Below are 21,566 nucleotides of genomic sequence, written 5' to 3'. Positions count from 1 at the left end.
GTGGTAAAAGACGCTGGCTACCACCCCTTGAGTTTGCTAGTTTGAATCCCAGGGTGTGCTGATTGACTCCAGCCAGGTCTCCTAAGCAACCAAATTGGCCTGGTTGCTAGGGAGGGTAGAGTCACATGGGGTAACCTCCTTGTGGTCGCTATAATGTGGTTTGTTCTCGGTGGGGCGCATGGTGAGTTGGGCATGGATGACGCGGTGAGTTGGGCGTGGATGACGTGGTGGATGGCGTGAAGCCTCCACATGTGCTATGTCTCTGTGGCAACATGCTCAACAAGCCGCGTGATAAGATGCACGGATTGACGGTCTTAGACGTGGAGGCAGCTGGGATTCGTCCTCTGCCACCCCAATTGAGGCGAATCACTACATGACCACGAGGACTTAAAAGCGCATTGGGAATTGGGCATTCTGAATTGGGTGAAACAGAGAAATCAGATCCAGGCCAGACTGTTTATTGCAAAGCACTCTGGGTGAAAAGTATGTTGAATCGCAAACAACCACTAAAGAGGTTTATGTTGACATAGAGATGAACTAGAGATATGGGAGTCAAGCTAAATGTCAAAATACACTCTTGTATAACCGTCCTAAGTGTTAATTTGACAGGTAAGACTGCATAATTAGAGCAGGAGTCCATAAGCTAATTAAAACCGGCTCTAACTGTCCACATCCTAACACTTCCTAAAGGTCACGTGTCAGCTCTGTGATAAATAGGTGTACATCTCTGAATCTAAAATATGAAGCATCTGCGCTAATTGAACAGAGGTGCCATTGTCTCTCTGACAAGAGCTGGCGATTTTACACAGTCATAAATTCAATTTAAGCCAATGTACTATATATAAACTGGCGTGGCAGTTATTGAGTTGATTTAGGGGACATTGGATCGTTTAAAGATGTAAATATTCTTAGGATGAACCAGGCCGTCAATTAAACGATGGATGAGCCTAGAGGAGTGGTTCTATCTTCCGAGACAGCACAAAGATATGTCTTTAATTACCGGCCACACGCTTTTCTTTCTTTGGGCCTGTCACGGCGCTTAAAAGATATATCTGTCTTTCATTCTACCGCAGACATCCTGCATGTCAGGCTTTTATAATCATTACAGAAAGACACAGTGAAAAATTCGAGGTAGAACAAAAGCAGCAAAGTTAGCACTCTGAATGTTGTCAATTTACACAAAAGAGTAAAGTTAACAGAACAGAGGAGGGAGACAGGATGTGAAACAGGGACACAAGAAGGTCTTGTGCTTTATTTGTCATCTTCATGTTCCCATTTGACTTTCAGAAACAAAGAGATAACACAGAACCTGGCTCCTGCCACATGGCCAATCAAATTCAACTGCAATGTCTCGCTATGATTGCCTAGCTAGTCTCCATGGCAACGTTCACCGTGTACAGCCTCGGAAAATCAGATCAAGCCATGTTTGTACACTTGCAGGGTCATGACTTTAAAACATGCTGACATTTTATGACAAAGCATTTTCTTACTGTGCAATTTTACTGTAAGTGCATTCTCGTGTGTGTGTGTGTGTGTGTGTGTGTGTGTGTGTGTGTGTGTGTGTGTATGTACTGTGTGTTCTGTAGGCTCACCACTTTCTCCTTGCTCAGATGGTTGCTGAAGTCTTTCAAGATGATCGCCGCATACTGGAGAAGAACTTTGTTTATGGTCTGCAAATGGAATAAAACCACAATATTATATTTAATAAACAATACAGCTTAAAATACATAGTTCACCCAAAAATGAAAATTCTGTATGACCTGCATGACTTTTTTTCTTCGAGGGAACACAAAAGGAGATGTTAGGAATGTTAGCCTCAGTCACTTTAAGTTTTATTGTATAGAAAATAATATGCAATGAAAGTGAATGGTGACTGAAGGAGGCCGAACACCGGATAAGAAGCGCCACACCACGTTGCTGCTAGGACATGGCACAGGTATCAAACACAGGGCACGTTGATGTGGTTCAGGTGGCAGACAGTACACACAAAAGTTACCAATGTTTTTTCCCTTTTTCAAGAACAAACGAGGCTAGAGTAAATCATCTATGTCCTTTGATAATGATTTGGGTCGAATTTAATGGAAAATATGCAAGTTGCGCTCCGTGGCACGGCAGAAATTTGAACAGCCTCCGGAGTCGCAGTTGGGAGCTGCTCGGCAGTGTGCGTACATTCATAGAAAACAATTGTTTCAAATTTTAGAACGTGCCAAATGCGACCCCCTTGAGGCTACAATTCGTCCTAACATCTCCTTTTGTGTTCCCTAGAAAAAGGAAAGTCAAACAGGTTTGGAACAACAAGAGGGTGGGTAAATGGGTGACCTATTGCTTTAATTTTATAATGGAATAAAACATGTCAAAATAACATATCCAAGACAGTCCACTTCTTTGCTAAAGAGCTGTTTATTCAGTATTAGCTTTAAGTAACTTTACAATATTCAATGGTGTTTGCTGAGGCAAGCATCACTCTTTCTATTGTTCATACGACTATGGTTTAGAGATTTGAACATATAATCAATAGTAATAATGATGATTATTAATAAATTACATTTACACATATAACTAACAAAAATGGTAATCTTATCTACCAGTATAAACACACTCAACAACACACACTGGATTTCAAGAGTTATAAGTGATATCCAAAAGATTTTAAACCATCTAATGCATTTTCCTATTCCAAATTCCAAAGAGAGAGAGAGAGAGAGAGAGAGAGAGAGAGAGAGAGAGAGAAATTCTCTGAAACCACTGTACTCATCCCAAAGGATTATGAGTAGAGTGTCTTGTAGGAGGCATTGATTACTTCACACAAACTCGACACGAGAATTCTATTACTGCACACTCAGCAGACACATATCATTTGCCGCCCTCATTTTTATATTTACATATTTATTACTATATTAAGTGTTTTATTAACTTTCCCTTGGCTCCAGGTAGCTAACCAGAGTTGGAGTTGATGGGTTTTTTGAATTGGGGAAATAAGTAACCACCTGGCTGCCAATCAGAACACCATAGCCATCGCATAGCATTGCACAGGCTTTCAGAAAATGTACAAATCTAGTATTATGATTAACCTTGTCTATTAGGGCTGGGTATTGATTCAGATTTCCTGATTTGATTCGATTCACAAGCTCTTGATTGATATTGATTCATAGGGGTACATTTCTGTTCCAATGTCCATTTTGCTTACATATAAAATAAATTCTCTCTCAGCTAATGCTCTTTATTATAAAGCAACCTTTTAGGCAACCCTTCTAGGTACAATTAGAAAATATTCATTTTACAAATTATATTTTATCATTAGTTTTTCATCCTATTGGTCACATTTTAGCTTTTGAAAAATGTTAAAATTCAGTCTATTCCATCAATTCATGTCTTGAAATAGCATATAATATGTAGCATACACTACCGTTCAAAAGTTTGGGGTCACTTGCCTGAAATGTTTCTCATGATCTTAAAAATCTTTTGTTCTGAAGGCATATGCTTAAATGTTTGAAATTAGTTTTGTAGACAAAAATATAATTGTGCCAACATATGAATTTATTTAATTACAAAACAAAAAATTTATTTAAAAAAAAAAAAAGGTTTTTGAAATGGATGACTTGGACCGAATAATTAAGAAAAGCAGCCACTAAGTGCCCAACATATAGATGGGAACTACTTCAATACTGTTTAAAAAGCATCCCAGGGTGAACCATCAAGAAGTTGATTGAGAAAATGCCAAAGTACATTTCTTCAAAATCTAGGCAAAGTGTGGCCACTTTGAAGATGCTAAAATATAACACAGTTTTGATTTATTTTGGATTTTGTTTAGTCACAACATAATTCTCATTTTTCCATTTCTATTATTCCATAGTTGTGATGACTTTACTATTATTCTAAAATGTGAAAAAAAATAAAAAATAAAGAATGAGTACGTGACCCTAAACTTTTGAACGCATCAAAAGTTTAGATGAAGCATCAGCCAGTGAGTGCATATTACGAGAGATGATGAGCGTAATTTATTTAGCGGATCCATGTGTGATTAGAATTAAATGTCCTTTTTTTTGTAGTTTTTAATCAACAACATTATTCAGTGACATATGGATTGTGTGGATCTTGTCTTTGGACACACATAACGAGTTAAACCAAACTTTTACTCTCAACACGTAGTGAAAGGACCTCTGTGCTAATAACTTGTTCTCCACTATACTACTCAACCACTGGTGAGTGAAATCTGAACATTTACCAGCCAGTGGCTAATAATAGACATTTTTAGTTGCATAGCGCGGGATTTGGTCGCACATGCAAGTGATTTACTTGCATTATAGAAGGTTGCCACAGTGAAAGATCGATCTTGGAATTTAAGAATCGATATTGAGATGAACAAACAAATGTTGTGATGCATCAGGAAAACTTTATTTTTACACAGCCCTATTGTCTATTGCTTATTATAGTGTTCACACATCGTTTACATTTGTGACAAATTTTAAGGTTCTACAAACAGTTGATGTATTTTACACAGAGTTCTCAACTATAAATGCAAGTGCAGACTGTCTCGATTTCACGTGAACATTTTTAAATGAGTAGTGAAAACAGTCACATGACCAGAGCCATTTAATTCCACTGTGCACCTCTGAAAGATGATGTCAGTATCAAAGCTCCATAGAAGGAAGTAAAACATGTCATTTTTATACACATACAACTACCAAATTTGGTACATTTAATGTTTAAAGAGTCTATTATCGATTTAATACTAAGTTTACTCTGGCTTATAGTGGGAAAACACAGAGCCTCATTTTTTAATAGATAGCTGACTGAGTTCCATTATAAAATTAAATATTTATTGTATTCTTACAATAAATTAAACAAAGTAAAATTATAATTTATTTTATCCCCACAATAGCAAAAAAAAAAAAAAAAAAAAGAAAAGAAAAGAAAAACAATTCAATTATATTACTTTATTTTTTGCAATATTCTTTTGGGTCTTTTTAAGAACTGTGCAAAATGTAACTATAGTTTCCCACCTGTGAATAAAGCACTAACGTTTTACAATTTTTTATTATTTTTTTTTTTTTTTTAAAAGCATGTAGTTTGTTTCATTGGGCCATCTAAGAGTAAAATACATGTCTTCACTTAGCTGTGAAAAACTTGGGATTAAATGGGCTAATGTTTCTATCAGTATGTTTCATATATTGATTGAATGGGTCAGCTGTATTGTATGCAAATATACAATGCTGACAAAGTCCTGCCAATAAAGCACACTGGACTGAATTGTGTGTAAGGTGAACTGGGATGATCCGTATGTCTGATCAAACACTTTGCACTCAGAGAACACAATTTTCGACAGAAATGATTTACTATCAATCACAAAGGTTCACCTTAGAAATGAACCCAGTCAAACACACTTGTGCGCTCACACAAAGTGTAATGTTTAGTAAAGTTTAGAAGGTTAATCCACTCAGTGTAAACCTGCTCTGAGTCCTTTATCCAAACCACAATCACTTCCTCCGACAGTAATTAGCTTTTCACTGCACATAAGAAATGTACAAATTATGTAAAGTTTAAAACTTGAGCACAAAAACATCAAGGATTTTCTCATTTCTGTTTCTAAATGTACTATTTTACTTTCTCTCTATAGTGTTTTATAAACAGATAGTTCTGGACCTTAACTCTGATTGGATCAGCCACATTAAAAGCAAGTGTTAAATAGCCCATTTCCACATACAGTTGTGCTCAAAAGTTTGCATACCCTGGCAGAAATTGTGAAATTTTGGCATTGATTTTGAAAATATGACTGATCAAACTGTCTTTTATTTAAGGATAGTGATCATATGAAGCCATTTATCATCACATAGTTGTTTGGCTCCTTTTTAAATCATAATGATAACAGAAATCACCCAAATGGCCCTGATCAAAAGTTTACATACCCTTGAATGTTTGGCCTTGTTACAGACACATAAGCTGACACACACAGGTTTAAATGGCAATTAAAGGTTAATTTCCCACACCTGTGGCCTTTTAAATTGCAATTAGTGTCTGTGTATAAATAGTCAATGAGTTTGTTAGCTCTCACGTGGATGCACTGAGCAGGCTAGATACTGAGCCATGGGGAGCAGGAAAGAACTGTTAAAAGACCTGCGTAACAAGGTAATGGAACTTTATAAAGATGGAAAAGGATATAAAAAGATATCCAAAGCCTTGAAAATGCCAGTCAGTACTGTTCAATCACTTATTAAGAAGTGGAAAATTCAGGGATGTCTTGATACCAAGCCAAGGTCAGGTAGACCAAGAAAGATTTCAACCACAACTGCCAGAAGAATTGTTCGGGATACAAAGAAAAACCCACAGGTAACCTCAGGAGAAATACAGGCTGCTCTGGAAAAAGACGGTGTGGTTGTTTCAAGGAGCACAATACGACAATACTTGAACAAAAATGAGCTGCATGGTCTTTACTGTGCCAATGCCACAAATGACAACACCTTGACATGCCTCACAGCTTCTGGCACACTGTAATTTGGAGTGACGAGACCAAAATAGAGCTTTATGGTCACAACCATAAGCGCTATGTTTGGAGAGGGGCAACAAGGCCTATAGTGAAAAGAATACCATCCCCACTTTGAAGCATGGTGGTGGTTCACTGATGTTTTGGGGGTGTGTGAGCTCTAAAGGCACAGGGAATCTTGTGAAAATTTATGGCAAGATGAATGCAGCATGTTATCAGAAAATACTAGCAGACAGTTTGCATTCTTCTGCACGAAAGCTGCGCATGGGATGCCCTTGGACATTCCAGCATGACAATGACCCTAAGCACAAGGCCAAGTTGACCCTCCGGTGGTTACAGCAGAAAAAGGTGAAGGTTCTGGAGTGGCCATCACAGTCTCCTGACCTTAATATCATCGAGCCACTCTGGAGAGATCTCAAAAGTGCGGTTCATGCAAGACGACCAAAGACTTTGCATGATCTGGAGGCATTTTGCCAAGACGAATGGGCAGCTATACCAGCTGCAAGAATTTGGGGCCTCATAGACAACTATTACAAAAGACTGCACACTGTCATTGATGCTAAAGGGGGCAATACACAGTATTAAGAACTAAGGGTATGAAGACTTTTGAACAGGGGTCATTTCATTTTTTTCTTTGTTGCCATGTTTTGTTTTATGATTGTGCCATTCTGTTATAACCTACAGCTGAATATGAATCCCATAAGAAATAAAAGAAATGTGTTTTGCCTGCTCACTCATGTTTTCTTTAGAAATGGCACATACATTACCAATTCTCCAAGGGTATACAAACTTTTGAGCACAACTGTACATGCTATATTAAGGTGCCAATCATAAATCTCCCTACAGTTTTGTGTGTGGTTTATTATGATTATTCATATTAATTGAATTACTTATTGAACATTAGTGTGTTTTATTATACTGCTGCCAAAACCATGCATTATTGTGATTTTACCACGGTTAAGTGGGTTTAATCAGCTTTGCCTCATGCAACACCCTTTTACCATGGTAAAATCACTGTAATATACAGTCTGAAGTTGATGGCTGCTTTAATATAAACAATATACTAGTTAATTACAGGGCTCTCTGGAATACTCGATTCTGATTGGTCAATCATGCCATCCAGCGTTCTGATATTTCTGAATAATCGCACATCCAGGGATAAAGTGATATTTCACCAGTCATCCTATTGTATTGTGAGTCATCTTTCCAGCTTCTCGGATCATTGTGCAATCTCTACATATAGGCTAATTAAATAATTTCAACTCAATATTTCATGTCCTTTTATTTATTTATTTGTCAAGTAATAAGCCAGATAACAAGCAGTTAGACAATCATTTACGCAAAATTATATAACACCAAAAGAACTCCAAGGAGAAATTGAGCTGTTTCTAGAATATCTGCAGTCTCTTTCTTCTCATAAAATAACATAGCTTCAGTGCAAATAATTAGTTAATGTTAATTTATTTATCTGGTAAGGAACCACGTAAGAAGTGGCATAATCTAAAGTCAGCCTGTATTTATAGCAAAATAAACCATTTCGCTATGCATCGTGGGTTACGATCACCTTCTATGGGGTTATTTTGCAATAACGACCAGTTGACTGTACATTATTCCTTACGCATTCTAGCTTTATTGTAGTCAAAGTCCAGTGATTTTATAAACATACTTGTATAGAATTGTAATTCTGATTCTCTCTTACCTTTGCGAATCTGCGCATGAAGTGAGCGAGGGCTTGTGGATTCGGACATTCCAGCTTCTTGATTATCTCAAAGCTTTGATTCAACTGTGTGAAAACATCCACCACCGAGCAGGAGAAGAGAGCATGTTCTGATGTTGGCTGGAACTGCAATGCAAACAGGACATTTAAAACATATACAGTCATTTTTGCCATGCAGTAGAGCAAATTATAATTTGTCTTATTCTGACTGAGATGGAATATTATGTTCTTTTTGAACTGATGTTGAAAGCAGTTTTGTTGACCACGTTATCATTGCATATGGTTGTGTATGTTTCCAAAAATGTAAAATATAGAAATGAAAGAGTTTTGCAGCTTAATACCATAGAAGGATCTTTAAAACTCTATGGTTCTTTAGAAAACCATCTATAGTGGTCCCAAAAAGTAGCACACTTTTCAAGCAAAACATTGCAGTAACAGATGTTTGTTATGTTTTCAATGCTAAAACAATGGATATACTATTCAACATGAAGACAGAATGTATTTGGACACATTCTGGTTCACAAATGTTATGTTTTCATATACTACAAATCACTTTAATACAGGTTGTTTAAAAGCCACTGCAAAAGTGGCTCAGAAAAGTAAAGTTAGGTCTGAGAAAAGCTCCAGCAGCATTTGTTTGCAGATGCCACTTGATTTGATATTTTGTTATCTAATGAAATTACATTTTTTAAGTTGGATTTAAGTGTCCAGATCCTTTTGGGGGCCACTGTTTGTATCAAAAATGGTTCTTGGTAAGAAGAGAATTCTTGTGCTTTAAAGGGATAGTTCACCCAAAAATGAATTATCTCATCATTTATTCATCCTCAAGCATCCCAGATGTGCATGACTTTCTTTCTTCAGCTGAACACAAACAAAGATTTTTTGAAGAATATTTCAGCTCTGTAGCTTCTCATAATGCAAGTGAATGGTTAAGCCCTTTTTTACTATAAATTATCCTCCCTGCCCAGTAGGTGGCAATATGCACTACCAATGTGAATCGCCAAAAGCAAAAGAAGAAGAATGTGAAAGTGGAGATTTATAGTAAAAAAAAAGGACTTAAATAATGATCTGTTTCTCACCCACACTTATCATATCGCTTCAGAAGACATGGATTTAACCACTGGAGTCATATGGATTACTTTTATGCTGCCTTTACTGGTGACCATTCACTTGCATTGTATGGACCTACAGCTGAGAAATTTTTCAAAAATCTTTGTGTTCTGCAGAAGGAAGAAAGTCATACACATCTGGGATGGCATGTGATTGAGTAATTGATGAGAGAATTTTCATTTTTGGGTGAACTATTATTTTAAAGAACCTTTATTTATCATGAAGACACTGCACTGATATGATTCAGAGCCAAGGGGAATGCCTGCCAACATAACCTTTGACACTATTAACCTGTGATTCTGGCCCAATTCCCCAGGTGCATCTGCCAGTGAAGAAAAAATAATCATTAGACAATTAACTAGGAGTGCTGCTCCATTAGCAACTTAATTGTAAGAGTTGAATCTTGCAAGACTTGAACCCGAGTGCATCTCAACGGCCAAGCACAGTTAGCAACCTGCCATACTGGCTATAAATAATACTCAAGCTCTGTTGTGAACATTAAGAAAAAAAAATAAAAAACACATTTTAACGTGGCTTTCATTTCTCTGCAGTGTAATCTGTGTCTGAATGGATTCGTGTGCAATTATATTTCTCAGTCGCCCATCACCACAGTAGCTAATGCACAGGGCAATACTAAACGGCACTAAATGATTTGTGTTTTTATCGCAACTGGTTTCAGGTGAAAGCAATTAGCATATAAAACTAATTACGGTGGCTTGATTTGTTTTCATCTGTGTGGGGAACAGCGAGCAGGAAAAATGTGAATTTTTAAACTGTGATACAGTAACAGTCGCTTGTATTCAAATCACTCCAATCAAAAACATTTGTTCAATGTATACACAGTTATTTCCTGAGCATTCATCAGTCTAATGCATTCAATTTACCTGTTTATCAGCACGTTTGATTCGATTCAGTGTGTTTATGTACACTTGCTATGAGAAAAAGTGTGTGGAACCACACAGCAGCATAAATTATGAGTAATGTTTTCTGAAAGATATGAAAGAGAAAGAAAAACTGTAATATTCACACTCCTATTCAAAGAGAGGGCTTATTGAAATTGATGAAACCTGTTCTAATGATGACTTCAAGTCATGTTGGAGTGATCATATTTTTGAGATAAGCCGACAACTTAATTTTCTTCTCTCCTTAATTGTTTTTTATAAATTACTATTCTATATGTTTTGTGCATTTTATTATTTTTAGTCATAATTCTCTTATTTTATTTACTGTTTATTTTATTACATAACATACAGTTCTAGAAACTTCGTGAATCATCTCCGTGAAGTTGGCACCCCATATAATTAAATCATTACCAAATCTATAACATTCGTTTGTGCTGATTTGTGCTGCAAAAATGAATGTTTGTGCTGGTTCGGTGTTTGAGATATTAGACATACGTTTTTTGGCTGTGTGATGTCACTTTCCACCCCATGTGGTTCAAATCGCTCCCAACTGGTGCTGTTCGTTTGTGCTTGATTTGTGCCGTTAAAAGAAACATCATAAAGTTTTCTTTTCTTTGTATTAAACAAGATAGCTTTTGGGAGCCGTGAAATCACGCAGGCTAAACCCCATGTCAATCACTCTCACCCGTCTTCATCGTTTGTGCTCCATTCTGGTTTGTGCCATGTTTGGTATTGTTAAAGCATAAATTTTTGGGCAAATATTTGATTTTTCACCCCATCAAACTCCAAATGAAAAAATTAAATAAAATAAAAAAAATTGTCCGTGTTTGTGCTGCAAATTATGATTTGTTAATAAGCTATATGCGATATTGCTGAACAAAGCTGTAAATAATGTTTATATAGGCTAATTATTCCACATTTTTTTTGCAAGTAAACAGCCACATTCAGCTCTGAATTTGCTTTTATTCGTTTTAATTCAGCTAGAAGCTGGCGTGACTTGCGTTGACTGTGTTTGTGTAATTGCATAGGCCAATATGGTAGCTTATGGCTAATGCCGTTCACATGCTTGAATGCATTGTTATTGTGCTAAAATTACATGCAGTGCCACAAAAGAGCAAAACGTAGGTGTCTCGACTCGAGACGTACGTTTAACAGTTTAGGTTCTTTTTAAATTGACATGGTGTCTAAAAATGCAAACAAGCCGCCAAAGACATCCATCTAGCACATGTTTACATTTAAATAAATTATAAAACAGCGTGGAAAGACACAAAAACGCGCTCAATGTGAACGGCCCCTCAGTGTAAGACCAGAACTCTTTAGAAAAGTTTGATCACACTTGCCTATTCTTTATTATTTGTTACAGCACATAGAATTTAGAGTATAACATCATCAAAACTAAGAAATAACACAAAAGTATGGAAATTATGCAGTGACCAAAACAAATTAAATCCAAACACGGCACAAACCAGAATCAAGCACAAACGATGAAGAAGGGTGAGAGTGACTGACATGGGGTTTAGCCTGCACGATTTCACTGCTCCCAAAAGCTGTCTTGTTAAATACAAAGAAAGGAATATGTTATGATGTTTCTTTTAACGGCACAAATCGAGCACAAAAGATCTACAACGGTTTGGTGCGATTTGGATGACATGGGGTGGAGAGTGATGTCACTGCTCCTGAATTCTAATTCTTTTTTCTAAGGAATTCAGGAAAATAGATACAGTGTTTCTTTTAAATGGCACAAATCAGCACAAATCGAGCACAAACAAATTCTCTGGTTCGGAGCGATTTGGAGTGACGTCACTGCTCCCGAAAAGTTTCTTGCTATGGAAGGGAAATAGTTACAGTGTTTCTTTTAATGGCACAAACCGAGCACAAATGAACGGCACCGGTTTGGAGCGATTTGGATTCATAGGGTGGAGAGTGATGTCACTGCTCCCGAATACAAGCTGTTATTTCTAAGGAAGGGAAATAGATACATGATATAAAACTGCATTTGGCATTATTCCCTGTGACAGCACAATTTCTATGTAAACTGTTCATAAATCAATTCTCCCATTGAACTAAATGTGACAATTTCTGTAAGAATGTTTTCAATGAACGATTTACACGAATATTCATTATGTTTCACAAATAAATCCCTTGGAGAAAATGTACACAATTTACTATGAATTATTACGATTTACACAGAAACTGCTAATTTTTCATGAACAAGGCCCTAAAAGTGTATCCTTTGCTCTTCATTTTGTTGCACTAGCCCTGAAAAAGTGTCCTGTCTTTATGGAAATTGATAAAAGTGATAAAGAAATATGAAATTGTCCAACGTGTCAATTCAATGTAATTAAATTGTACAAGAGTAACTTTGCATTTAGTGTTAATGTGATGTTTGGATGGTAATGGCAGTGTTCGACTCTTTACTAATTTTCAAAATGCTCTACAGAAACACAGTAACAATTTTAAACTCAGGAAAACTCTCACCCCATCTTTTTTATCTCTCTCCAGAGCTCCATTAAGGAAATCCATGCTTACATCTTCATTTTCATCCAACCACTGAATAACAAAAGGCTCAAACCACCTGTAGTGAGAGAGAAACAGCATTCATGAGTGAAACTAAGGCATAATGGTTGTTCAAAACAATCAATGAAGATGACATGAATAACAAGATTTTTACATATTCGGAAGGAAGTGTGAGTGGTGCTTGTCCCTGCAAAACTCGCCGGCATGATGCTAGCTTTTTGTTAAGTGGCTGCGAGGGTGTTTTTTGTGGTTGCTTACTGGCCCAAGTCAAAAGAGCCTCTATGATACTCTGGTCTTTCTTTGGAGAAATATATGTCTGGAGTTCCTACTTCAATGTAAGTCTAAGGGATTTTTTCACCCATTTCATCATCTGCCAGGAGAAAATTTTACATTCAATTGCTTGGAAAAGCAATAGCACACCTCTCCTCTCTGTCATTGAGATGTCACTGATGTTAAAAAATATGATGGGCGGAGCAGTTCTCCCATGCTGTCACATCCTTACAGCAAAATTAATTCTCAAGGTGTTTTCGATTGACAGCTGTGTGGCTCTCGCATGATGCTCCTTCCATCTGTCAGCCTGCCTCTCCAACAATCATAACTCACATTAATGAATGAGTGACTTCTAAAGTACAGAGAGCAACCAATGAGATAATAGTATGTAGACAGATTCAGGACAACCATAAGTGATCAGGGTCCAAAATGAATACTCGGCAAGAGCTAAATGAGAGTAAAAACTGGCTTTGGCCATTTGGTTTTCACATGTTTTCGATATAGTGTTTTTTGGTTTTGGTTTTATAGTTGTAATAAGCATAGATTTACAGTATGTGTTCCAGTTTGATGGAGACACTCTAATTGTGATCCTCGCTGTTTTTGTGCCAGAAAAATACTGCCTTGTTAATATTAAAATAACAAATAGTCAAATAGTGACTATTTGAACTAGTTGTAAATAGCACCAGCCACACAGCACCGCTATTTGCAGTACCAGTAGTCTGATGGAAAAACAGAAACTAAAGACAAACTGTGCCCCTAGTGTCACTGCAGTGGTGTGGGGTGTAATGTTGGTGTGGATGTGCTTTTTTTTTCTTCGTGCGGACAACCCGGGTTCTAATTGCCTTTTGACCCAGTTTTTCATTTTGGGTGCAAATAGCATCTAACAATATTTGCACTTAGTGCAGATAGCCGCTGCCATAAAAAATCTTAACACTGAGCTATTTCATAGAGACTTTTTTTTTTTTTAAACCAAATTTAAATATGTAATTTTTCGTAAACTTGACCAACCATTTTGGAGATTTCGGTCTTTCTCCATTCAAGTAGATAGGAACTGTATGTGTATGCACAAAAAATAGCTGACTGGAGCTGTAGCGATCATTGCCTCAAAGGGACTTTGCTAGTCCTTCAATGTAGTAAAATTCAATTTGTCAACAAATTGTACAATAGTCAACTTTTTCGAAAGGATAGCTTCACTGTGGTTTAACTGCTTTAAAGGAATATTCCAGGTTCAATACAAGTTAAGATCAATCGACAGCATTTGTAGCATAATGCTGATTACCACAAAAAATTATTTTGACATCCCTCATTTTCTTAAAAAAAAATAAAAAATCTGGGTTCCAGGGGGCGCTTATAATGGAAGTGAATGGGGCCAATCCGTAAACATTAAAATACTCACAAGAATTAATGTTAAAGTTATTTTATAAAACTATAAGCTTCACATTTCTGCCTTTAAACCCTCCAAAAATTGACCTCATTCACTTCCATTGTAAGTGCCTCAGTGTAACCTCGATGTTTACTTTTCTTTTTTTTTTTAAGAAAAAGAGAAACGAGTCGAAATTAATTTTTATGGTAATCAAAATTATGCCACAAATGCTGTCAACTGAGCTTCATTTGTATTTAACCCGGAATATTCCTTTAAAGTCTATATGAAATGGCATTCGCAACCCATTTTATTTACATAATGTGACATATTTACAATTGAAACAGACATTCAGTGAGACAAAGAAAACTATGGGATTTGTTTTTATCCACTGGGAATTAACTGGATCCAAAAAAGTGGAAGATAAGAGTTGCTGTGATGTTAGACAAACAGGAAAGTTGTTTCATAGGTGGAGCAAGATACTGCAATTTGAGAAAAGTTCACGAAGACATACTTTTGTTGTCTTTGGAATAACATGCACTAATGAATTTAATATTATGATACCAGGAATGTGTATTAAGAAAGTAAATAGAGTCAATTTTAATTTCATGTTGACTAAATTATGAGTAGCTTGTAGCTTGGCAAATAGCAGCTTCAGAGTAGCTTCCATAGCACTGATAAACTCTTGGAAAGTGAAAAAGTGAGATATGTGGACAGGGCAGAAGCTGTTGGATACTTACAGGGAATACTCTGGGGGAATTCCTTTAAAGGCCGGCAGGTCTCGAACATACTCATTGTGGAACCATTTGACTTTGAAGTGCAAATTCATGTATTCTGTGCTCTTGCATAGGCGATGCTTGTCGTGTTCTGTGCAGTACAAAAACAAGAAACATGATAGAGTTGTGAGGTTATAGTGTTAAGAGTCAGGCATGTTGTTTTCAACTCAGTAAATGTATTCACCTTAAGTGTCTTTACAAATAAGTTTTGCAAATATTGTCAGTAAGTTATTAAAAGCTCATAGGAAAGAAATGACCCGTGAGATCTGTTTAATATCTCAGTTGTTTCTCCTAAAAATCATTGCAATTAAATCTGGAGTTTCCTGCTTCTCAGTTGTTTCTCCTTAGAAAAAGCACACCAGAAATCTGACAAGCATCTTCTCTAGATGTTTCAGAAGAGATCTCAACAATGTCTCAAACCATGCTCTGATTTGCCATGATAACAAAGTCTGTAATCAATAGTCAGACATTTAAATTTGAACAATATGCATTTCTCATCAAATTCTACCAAATGATCTGAGCATATCAACATTCATTTTACAGCTCTACTCTTACTGTATTAACAATTGACTCATTTGTCTATTTTTATTTCTCCCAAAAAGTTTAGGTGAAATATCTGAGACAAAGTTGATACTTAAATGAAACATAACTAAAAAGTTATTCACAATCAATTATACTTCTATAATGTGACAAAAACATTGCTAAATATATATTTAACTACTGGTGCAAGTTATTACGTTTTTGATGAAGCTAATGAGGAAATTGTTTTTGCATTGGAATAACATGCACTGATGAATTATGCAAAATAAGACCAGGAACATGTATTAAGAAAGTAAATAGATTCAATTTTGATTTCATGTTGACTTTTAGTCTTCCGAGCTATGAAGGAGCAACCTCTGAGCAATACATACGTATATTTTCCTTTGGAAAACCTTACCCTGAATAATAAGACTGAGCAAAGCACAGGTGAAGCTTCAGGCACATTAGTGCTTCCTAACATGAATAGTAGGAGTCATATGGACTACTTTTATGATGCTTTTTGCAGCTTAGTCACTGAATATGCTTTTATTATATTGAAAAAAGCAGAGTGAACATTGTTCAAATAGGTCCTTTTGTTTAACGGAAGAAAGAAAATCATATACTGAAGGCTTGGAACGACATGAGGATGAGTAAATAATGACAGAATTCACATTTTTGGGCGAACTATTCCTCTAAAAATTGTTACACTTTTGACACTTATATTAAAGCTCAACAGCTTTTTATTGGCTTAAACATTTTAGCATCCAGACATGATATTTCAGTGAGCATCTGTAAGGGGTGATAAGAGTTAATCAGTGATTGGAGTCTATTTGTCAGTTACAACCGTGTGTGTGTGTGTGTGTGTGTTTGTAATCAATGTAAATAGACAGTGGGACAAATAGGGAGGGTGTTTTTTTGTTTTTTTAAAATGACCTAAGGAAGTCTTTGTAAGACATAATTGAAGCCAAACATCAGGGGACAGCATATGTGTGTTTACTTAGATATGCTTTGGGTGCAAAAATGTCCCCAGAAGTGATCTAAATCTGACAAAATCTTCCCTTGGGTATATTTGGGGACGTCCTCACTTTGAAAAATTAATTCTGATAAACAAAATAAAAAATATATATATATTTGTGCATATACACTCACTGGCCACTTTATTAGGTACACCTGTACATCTACTTATTCATGCGATTACCTAACCAGCATATCGTGTGCCAGCAGTGTAATGTATAAAATCATGCAGATATGGGTCAGGAGCTTCAATAAATGTTCACATCCATCAGGATGGGGAAAAAATGTGACCTCAGTGATTTGGACTGTGGCAAGATTGTTGGTGCCAGACGGACTGGTTTGAGTATTTCTGTAACTGTTGATCTCCTGGGATTTACATGCGCAACAGTCTCTAGAGTGTATAGAGAATGGTGCGAAAAACAAAAAACATCCTGTGAGCGGCAGTTCTGTGGACGAATCAAATAGCAAAAAAATACAAAATGCATCCCCTTCCTAATATACATCCTCTGACATACCATCAGTAAAATCGCAATCCTGTATCAATGAGCCATGTGATGTCATAAACGGATGGAATTCGTTTTTATGTGGGGCAATGTAATGATTGCCAGAGCTTCTCATTGATTTTAATCGGTCCAAAATGAGCATTTCGCTATTTTTTTCCAGACTTTTTCAGGACTTTTTCCGGGAAATGTGCACGACAATAAAGATTACAGTGTTTTTATCTTCTATAAAATGCCTTAAAAATAATCCAAGTAAAGGTGGCCCACTGCGAATTGATATGCTGGTAAAAAGCCAGTGAATCTGTGCTGTCTGTCAGCACTTTATTGTTTCTGAAGTTCTCTGTGTCTAAAGTCATTAGTCAAAGACAACAGAAAATGAAAAGACGTGCTTCACATCCTCAAATAAACACTTAAGAAAAACATGCATCAACCCATATACGCAACAGCCAGCGTTAACTAAAGAGAAAGAAAGGATCATATTTTCTTTTGGTTGGGAAGAGTGTTGCCCCGATTTTTTGTCATGGTCACCTGGTCACCCTAAATGTATACGCAAAAATGCATCTCCCATCACAACATTCCCAACATAAATCATCTTCCCACGGCCCTGCCAGTAAGTGTGTGTGTTTGAAATGTGTCTCATCCATTAATACATGAGCATAATGTCTGGGAATTTGAACATAAACGACATGTGTTCTGAGTTAAACAGCCGTGAGATCAATCACGTTTGTGGTCTTTGAAATGTGTATTTGGTTGCCAAACCTTTCAAGGCTTTGCAGCTCCCCAAATATGACAATTCTGTCATAATTTACACACACACAGGTTTTTCAAAGCCTGCATGACTTTTTCTTCCTTGCACCACAAAAGCATAAATTGTTCACAGAAATGTTCGCACTGCTCTTTTCCATACAATGGCATCATACAATGTTCAAGAAAGCAAGAAGGCAGAAAAGTAGTCCCTATGACCTGTGTGCTATATTCCAAGTCTTCTCAGCTGTACAAAATCTTTTGTGTAAGGAACTGCCCATGCATCCCATGTGGAACTGAATCCATTGGCAATTTCACAAGAGTAAACCTGCAATAAGTGGAAATGAATCCTCCTGTGAAATTATTACATTTAGATATAATTTTCCGTGCAGGAACTCGCCTTGAATTGAAGCAGCGATTTCTATGTTTAATATTAGCCTTATCTCTGGGAATCAATAATACCCCCCTCAGATCACTCTGGAGAAAAAGTCCTGATCATAACTGCAGTTTCATTTGGCCGCAATCTTCATGAGCCGCTGAGCTGAAATATGAAGCTCAGATAATGAGATATCTTCAGACCTCCTCAATGTCCACTGAAGAGAGAATTAATGTAGAGAGTCAGATCTCTACAAATGATTTCTTGATAATCATTTGGTCTTTGTGTGTAATATGGTATTTTTCAGCTTTACTACTGAGTGTGAAATAATTTTTCAGATGAATTGATAGCTGACCATAGCAAAAACCAACTAGATAGAGAAAAAGATGGTGGGAGGGTGTAGAGTTTTTCCATTTATGCTTCACTAAAACATTTCAAATGACTCTACGTTTCCTTTCGCCTTAGGCCAGTTTGTATAAGATATTCAGTTTTGAGCTTTGCCACTTTTCTTCAATGTCAAGGAGCTTTTCTTCAATCACCTGAGTAATTCATACTTTTACTATTTGTAGAATTTTCCTGTTCTGGTTTTCCAGAGACGATGCAGACCAACTCCCGCATCTTTCGCCATAGAAACAGCTATTGACAAGCAGACCTCATCAAACACAGAAAAGCGTCATATTTACCGACCCAGTTTTCTTTCAAGAAAATTAGCTCACTATACACAAATATCTCTTCCTTTTTTAAAGAGCAACATACAGTTGTGCTCAAAAGTTTGCATACCCTTGGAGAACTGGTAATATATGTACCATTTCTAAAGAAAACATGAGTGAGCAGGCAAAACACATTTCTTTTATTTCTTATGGGATTCATATTCAACTGTAGGTTATAACAGAATGGCACAATCATAAAACAAAACATGGCAACAAAGAAAAAAATGAAATGACCCCTGTTCAAAAGTCTGCATACCCTTAGTTCTTAATACTTGCCCCCTTTAGCATCAATGACAGCATGCAGTCTTTTGTAATAGTTGTCTATGAGGCCCCAAATTCTTGCAGGTGGTATAGCTGCCCATTCATCTTGGCAAAATGCCTCCAGGTCATGCAAAGTCTTTGGTCGTCTTACATGAATCGCACGTTTGTGATCTCCCCAGAGTGGCTCGATGATATTAAGGTCAGGAGACTGTGATGGCAACTCCAGAACCTTCACCTTTTTCTGCTGTAACCACTGGAGGATTAACTTGGCCTTGTGCTTAGGGTCATTGTCATGCTGGAAAGTCCAAGAGTGTCCCATGCGCAGCTTTCGTGCAGAATAATGCAAATTGTCTGCCAGTATTTTCTGATAATATGCTGCTTTCATCTTGCCATCAATTTTCACAAGATTCCCTGTGCCTCACACCCCCCCAAAACATCAGTGAGCCACCAAAATGCTTCACAGTAGGGATGGTATTCTTTTCAATATAGGCCTTGTTGACCCCTCTCTAAACATAGCGCTTATAGTTGTGACCATAAAGCTCTATTTTGGTCTTGTCACTCCAAATTACAGTGTGCCAGAAGCTGTGAGGCGTATCAAGGTGTTGTCGGGCATATTGTATCCGGGCTTTTTTGTGGCATTGCCACAGTAAAGGCTTCTTTCTGGCAACTCGACCATGCAGCTCATTTTGTTCAAGTATCGTTGTATTGTGCTCCTTGAAACAACCACACCGTCTTTTTCCAGAGCAGCCTGTATTTCTCCTGAGGTTACCTGTGGGTTTTTCTTTGTATCCTGAACAATTCTTCTGGCAGTTGTGGCTGAAATCTTTCTTGGTCTACCTGACCTTGGCTTGGCATCAAGAGATCCCCGAATTTTCCACTTCTTAATAAGTGATTGAACAGTACTGACTGGCATTTTCATCTTTTTATATCCTTTTCCATCTTTATAAATTTCCATTACCTTGTTACACAGTTCTTTTGACAGTTCTTTTCTGCTCCATATGGCTCAGTATCTAGCCTGCTCAGTGCATCCATGTGAGAGCTAACAAACTCATTGACTATTTATACACAGACACTAATTGCAATTTTAAAAGCCAAAGGTGTGGGAAATTAACCTTTAATTGCCATTTAAACCTGTGTGTGTAACCTTGTGTATCTGTAACAAGGCCAAACATTCGAGAGTATGTAAACTTTTGATCAGGGCCATTTGGGTGATTTCTGTTACCATTAAGATTTAAAAAGGAGCCAAACAACTATGTGATAATAAATGGCTTCATATGATCACTATCCTTAAATAAAAGACAGTTTCTTTGCATGATCAGTCATATTTTCAAAATCAATGCCTAAATGTCACAATTTCTGCCAGGGTATGCAAACTTTTGAGCACAACTGTACATGCACTGTCCTGCAAACACTGTTTTAGTGTAAACTTGTACATGCCATCATGTACATTTAAAATATCATCTGCAGGTATTAGAGAGGTATGATGCATTACCATTTTATGGATGTTAAAATACTTTCTCGTATCCCATCTTCATATGCAAAGTCAACTATAAGGAAGTCATTTGTAGGTTGATTTCTTCAAAAAGTGTACACTGTTTGTTTGAGTTTGGGCTAGACAAATTGTTTAGGTATGCATGGACTTTGAGAAAATGTGGAGTTGTTTTTGAACATAAGAGTGAAGTTTGCTGAGTTCACATTTGCAGCACTTACACAGGAGAGAGCAATGATTAGAACCAGGAGCTTGTGAGCTCCATTAAAACGCATTTCACTTTATTATTTAATTATCACATCTTGTTAATGCTGTTCTTTTCATTCGGCCTGGGTAATTGTGCCCACCATCATGAATAGATGACAAGTTGTAATTCATTCATAATTGATAACCATTACCACAAGAGAAGAGAAGCATTTTGCATTTATTGCATCTCTTACTGAAGGCTTTATTGCAAGTGCATTTTATAAAGAATCTACAGTCTGCGGTCATACAAGAGAGTCTTTATCCTTCAAACCAACACCTGCTGGTTATCACAGCCCGCTAACAGAACCTGACCTCCATCTGTCCCCTAGACAGGAGCCAGCTTCTGTTTACCCACAATGAGCCCACATACTGTACAGTAGCTTTTGCATGAGAGGAGGCGCTGTGTCTAAATCTGCTTCCTAGTTCTGTAGTGGTTGGTCAATATTGGTCTTTCAATGGCTGATGCTGATACAGATATCTATAGAGCAATAAGCAATAAGACGCCTTGCGTTACAGTGATTTTACCATGGGTAAGGGGTGTTCGCAAAGTTACAATGCACAACAGGATGAAATC

The 21,566-nt window shown here is 36.9% G+C and overlaps 1 protein-coding gene across 1 annotated transcript in view; it reads right to left on the bottom strand.

Annotated features, from left to right (window-relative positions):
- The window catches only part of LOC127456024 (protein unc-13 homolog C-like), a 179,410-nt gene that overhangs the window by 34,381 nt on the left and 123,463 nt on the right, over nucleotides 1-21,566 (bottom strand). The window contains exons 18-21 of the mRNA XM_051724298.1: nucleotides 15,098-15,224; nucleotides 12,689-12,785; nucleotides 8,181-8,324; nucleotides 1,593-1,670 (exon numbers count right to left, since the gene is read on the bottom strand). Of these exons, the coding sequence (XP_051580258.1) occupies nucleotides 1,593-1,670; nucleotides 8,181-8,324; nucleotides 12,689-12,785; nucleotides 15,098-15,224 (446 nt within the window). The remainder of the gene's footprint in view (nucleotides 1-1,592; nucleotides 1,671-8,180; nucleotides 8,325-12,688; nucleotides 12,786-15,097; nucleotides 15,225-21,566) is intronic.

Source organism: Myxocyprinus asiaticus, chromosome 18, assembly GCF_019703515.2.
Source record: "Myxocyprinus asiaticus isolate MX2 ecotype Aquarium Trade chromosome 18, UBuf_Myxa_2, whole genome shotgun sequence".
NCBI lineage: Eukaryota > Metazoa > Chordata > Actinopteri > Cypriniformes > Catostomidae > Myxocyprinus > Myxocyprinus asiaticus.
Note: the sequence above shows the minus strand (reverse complement) of the source record. Positions and strands in the feature narration are given on the sequence as shown.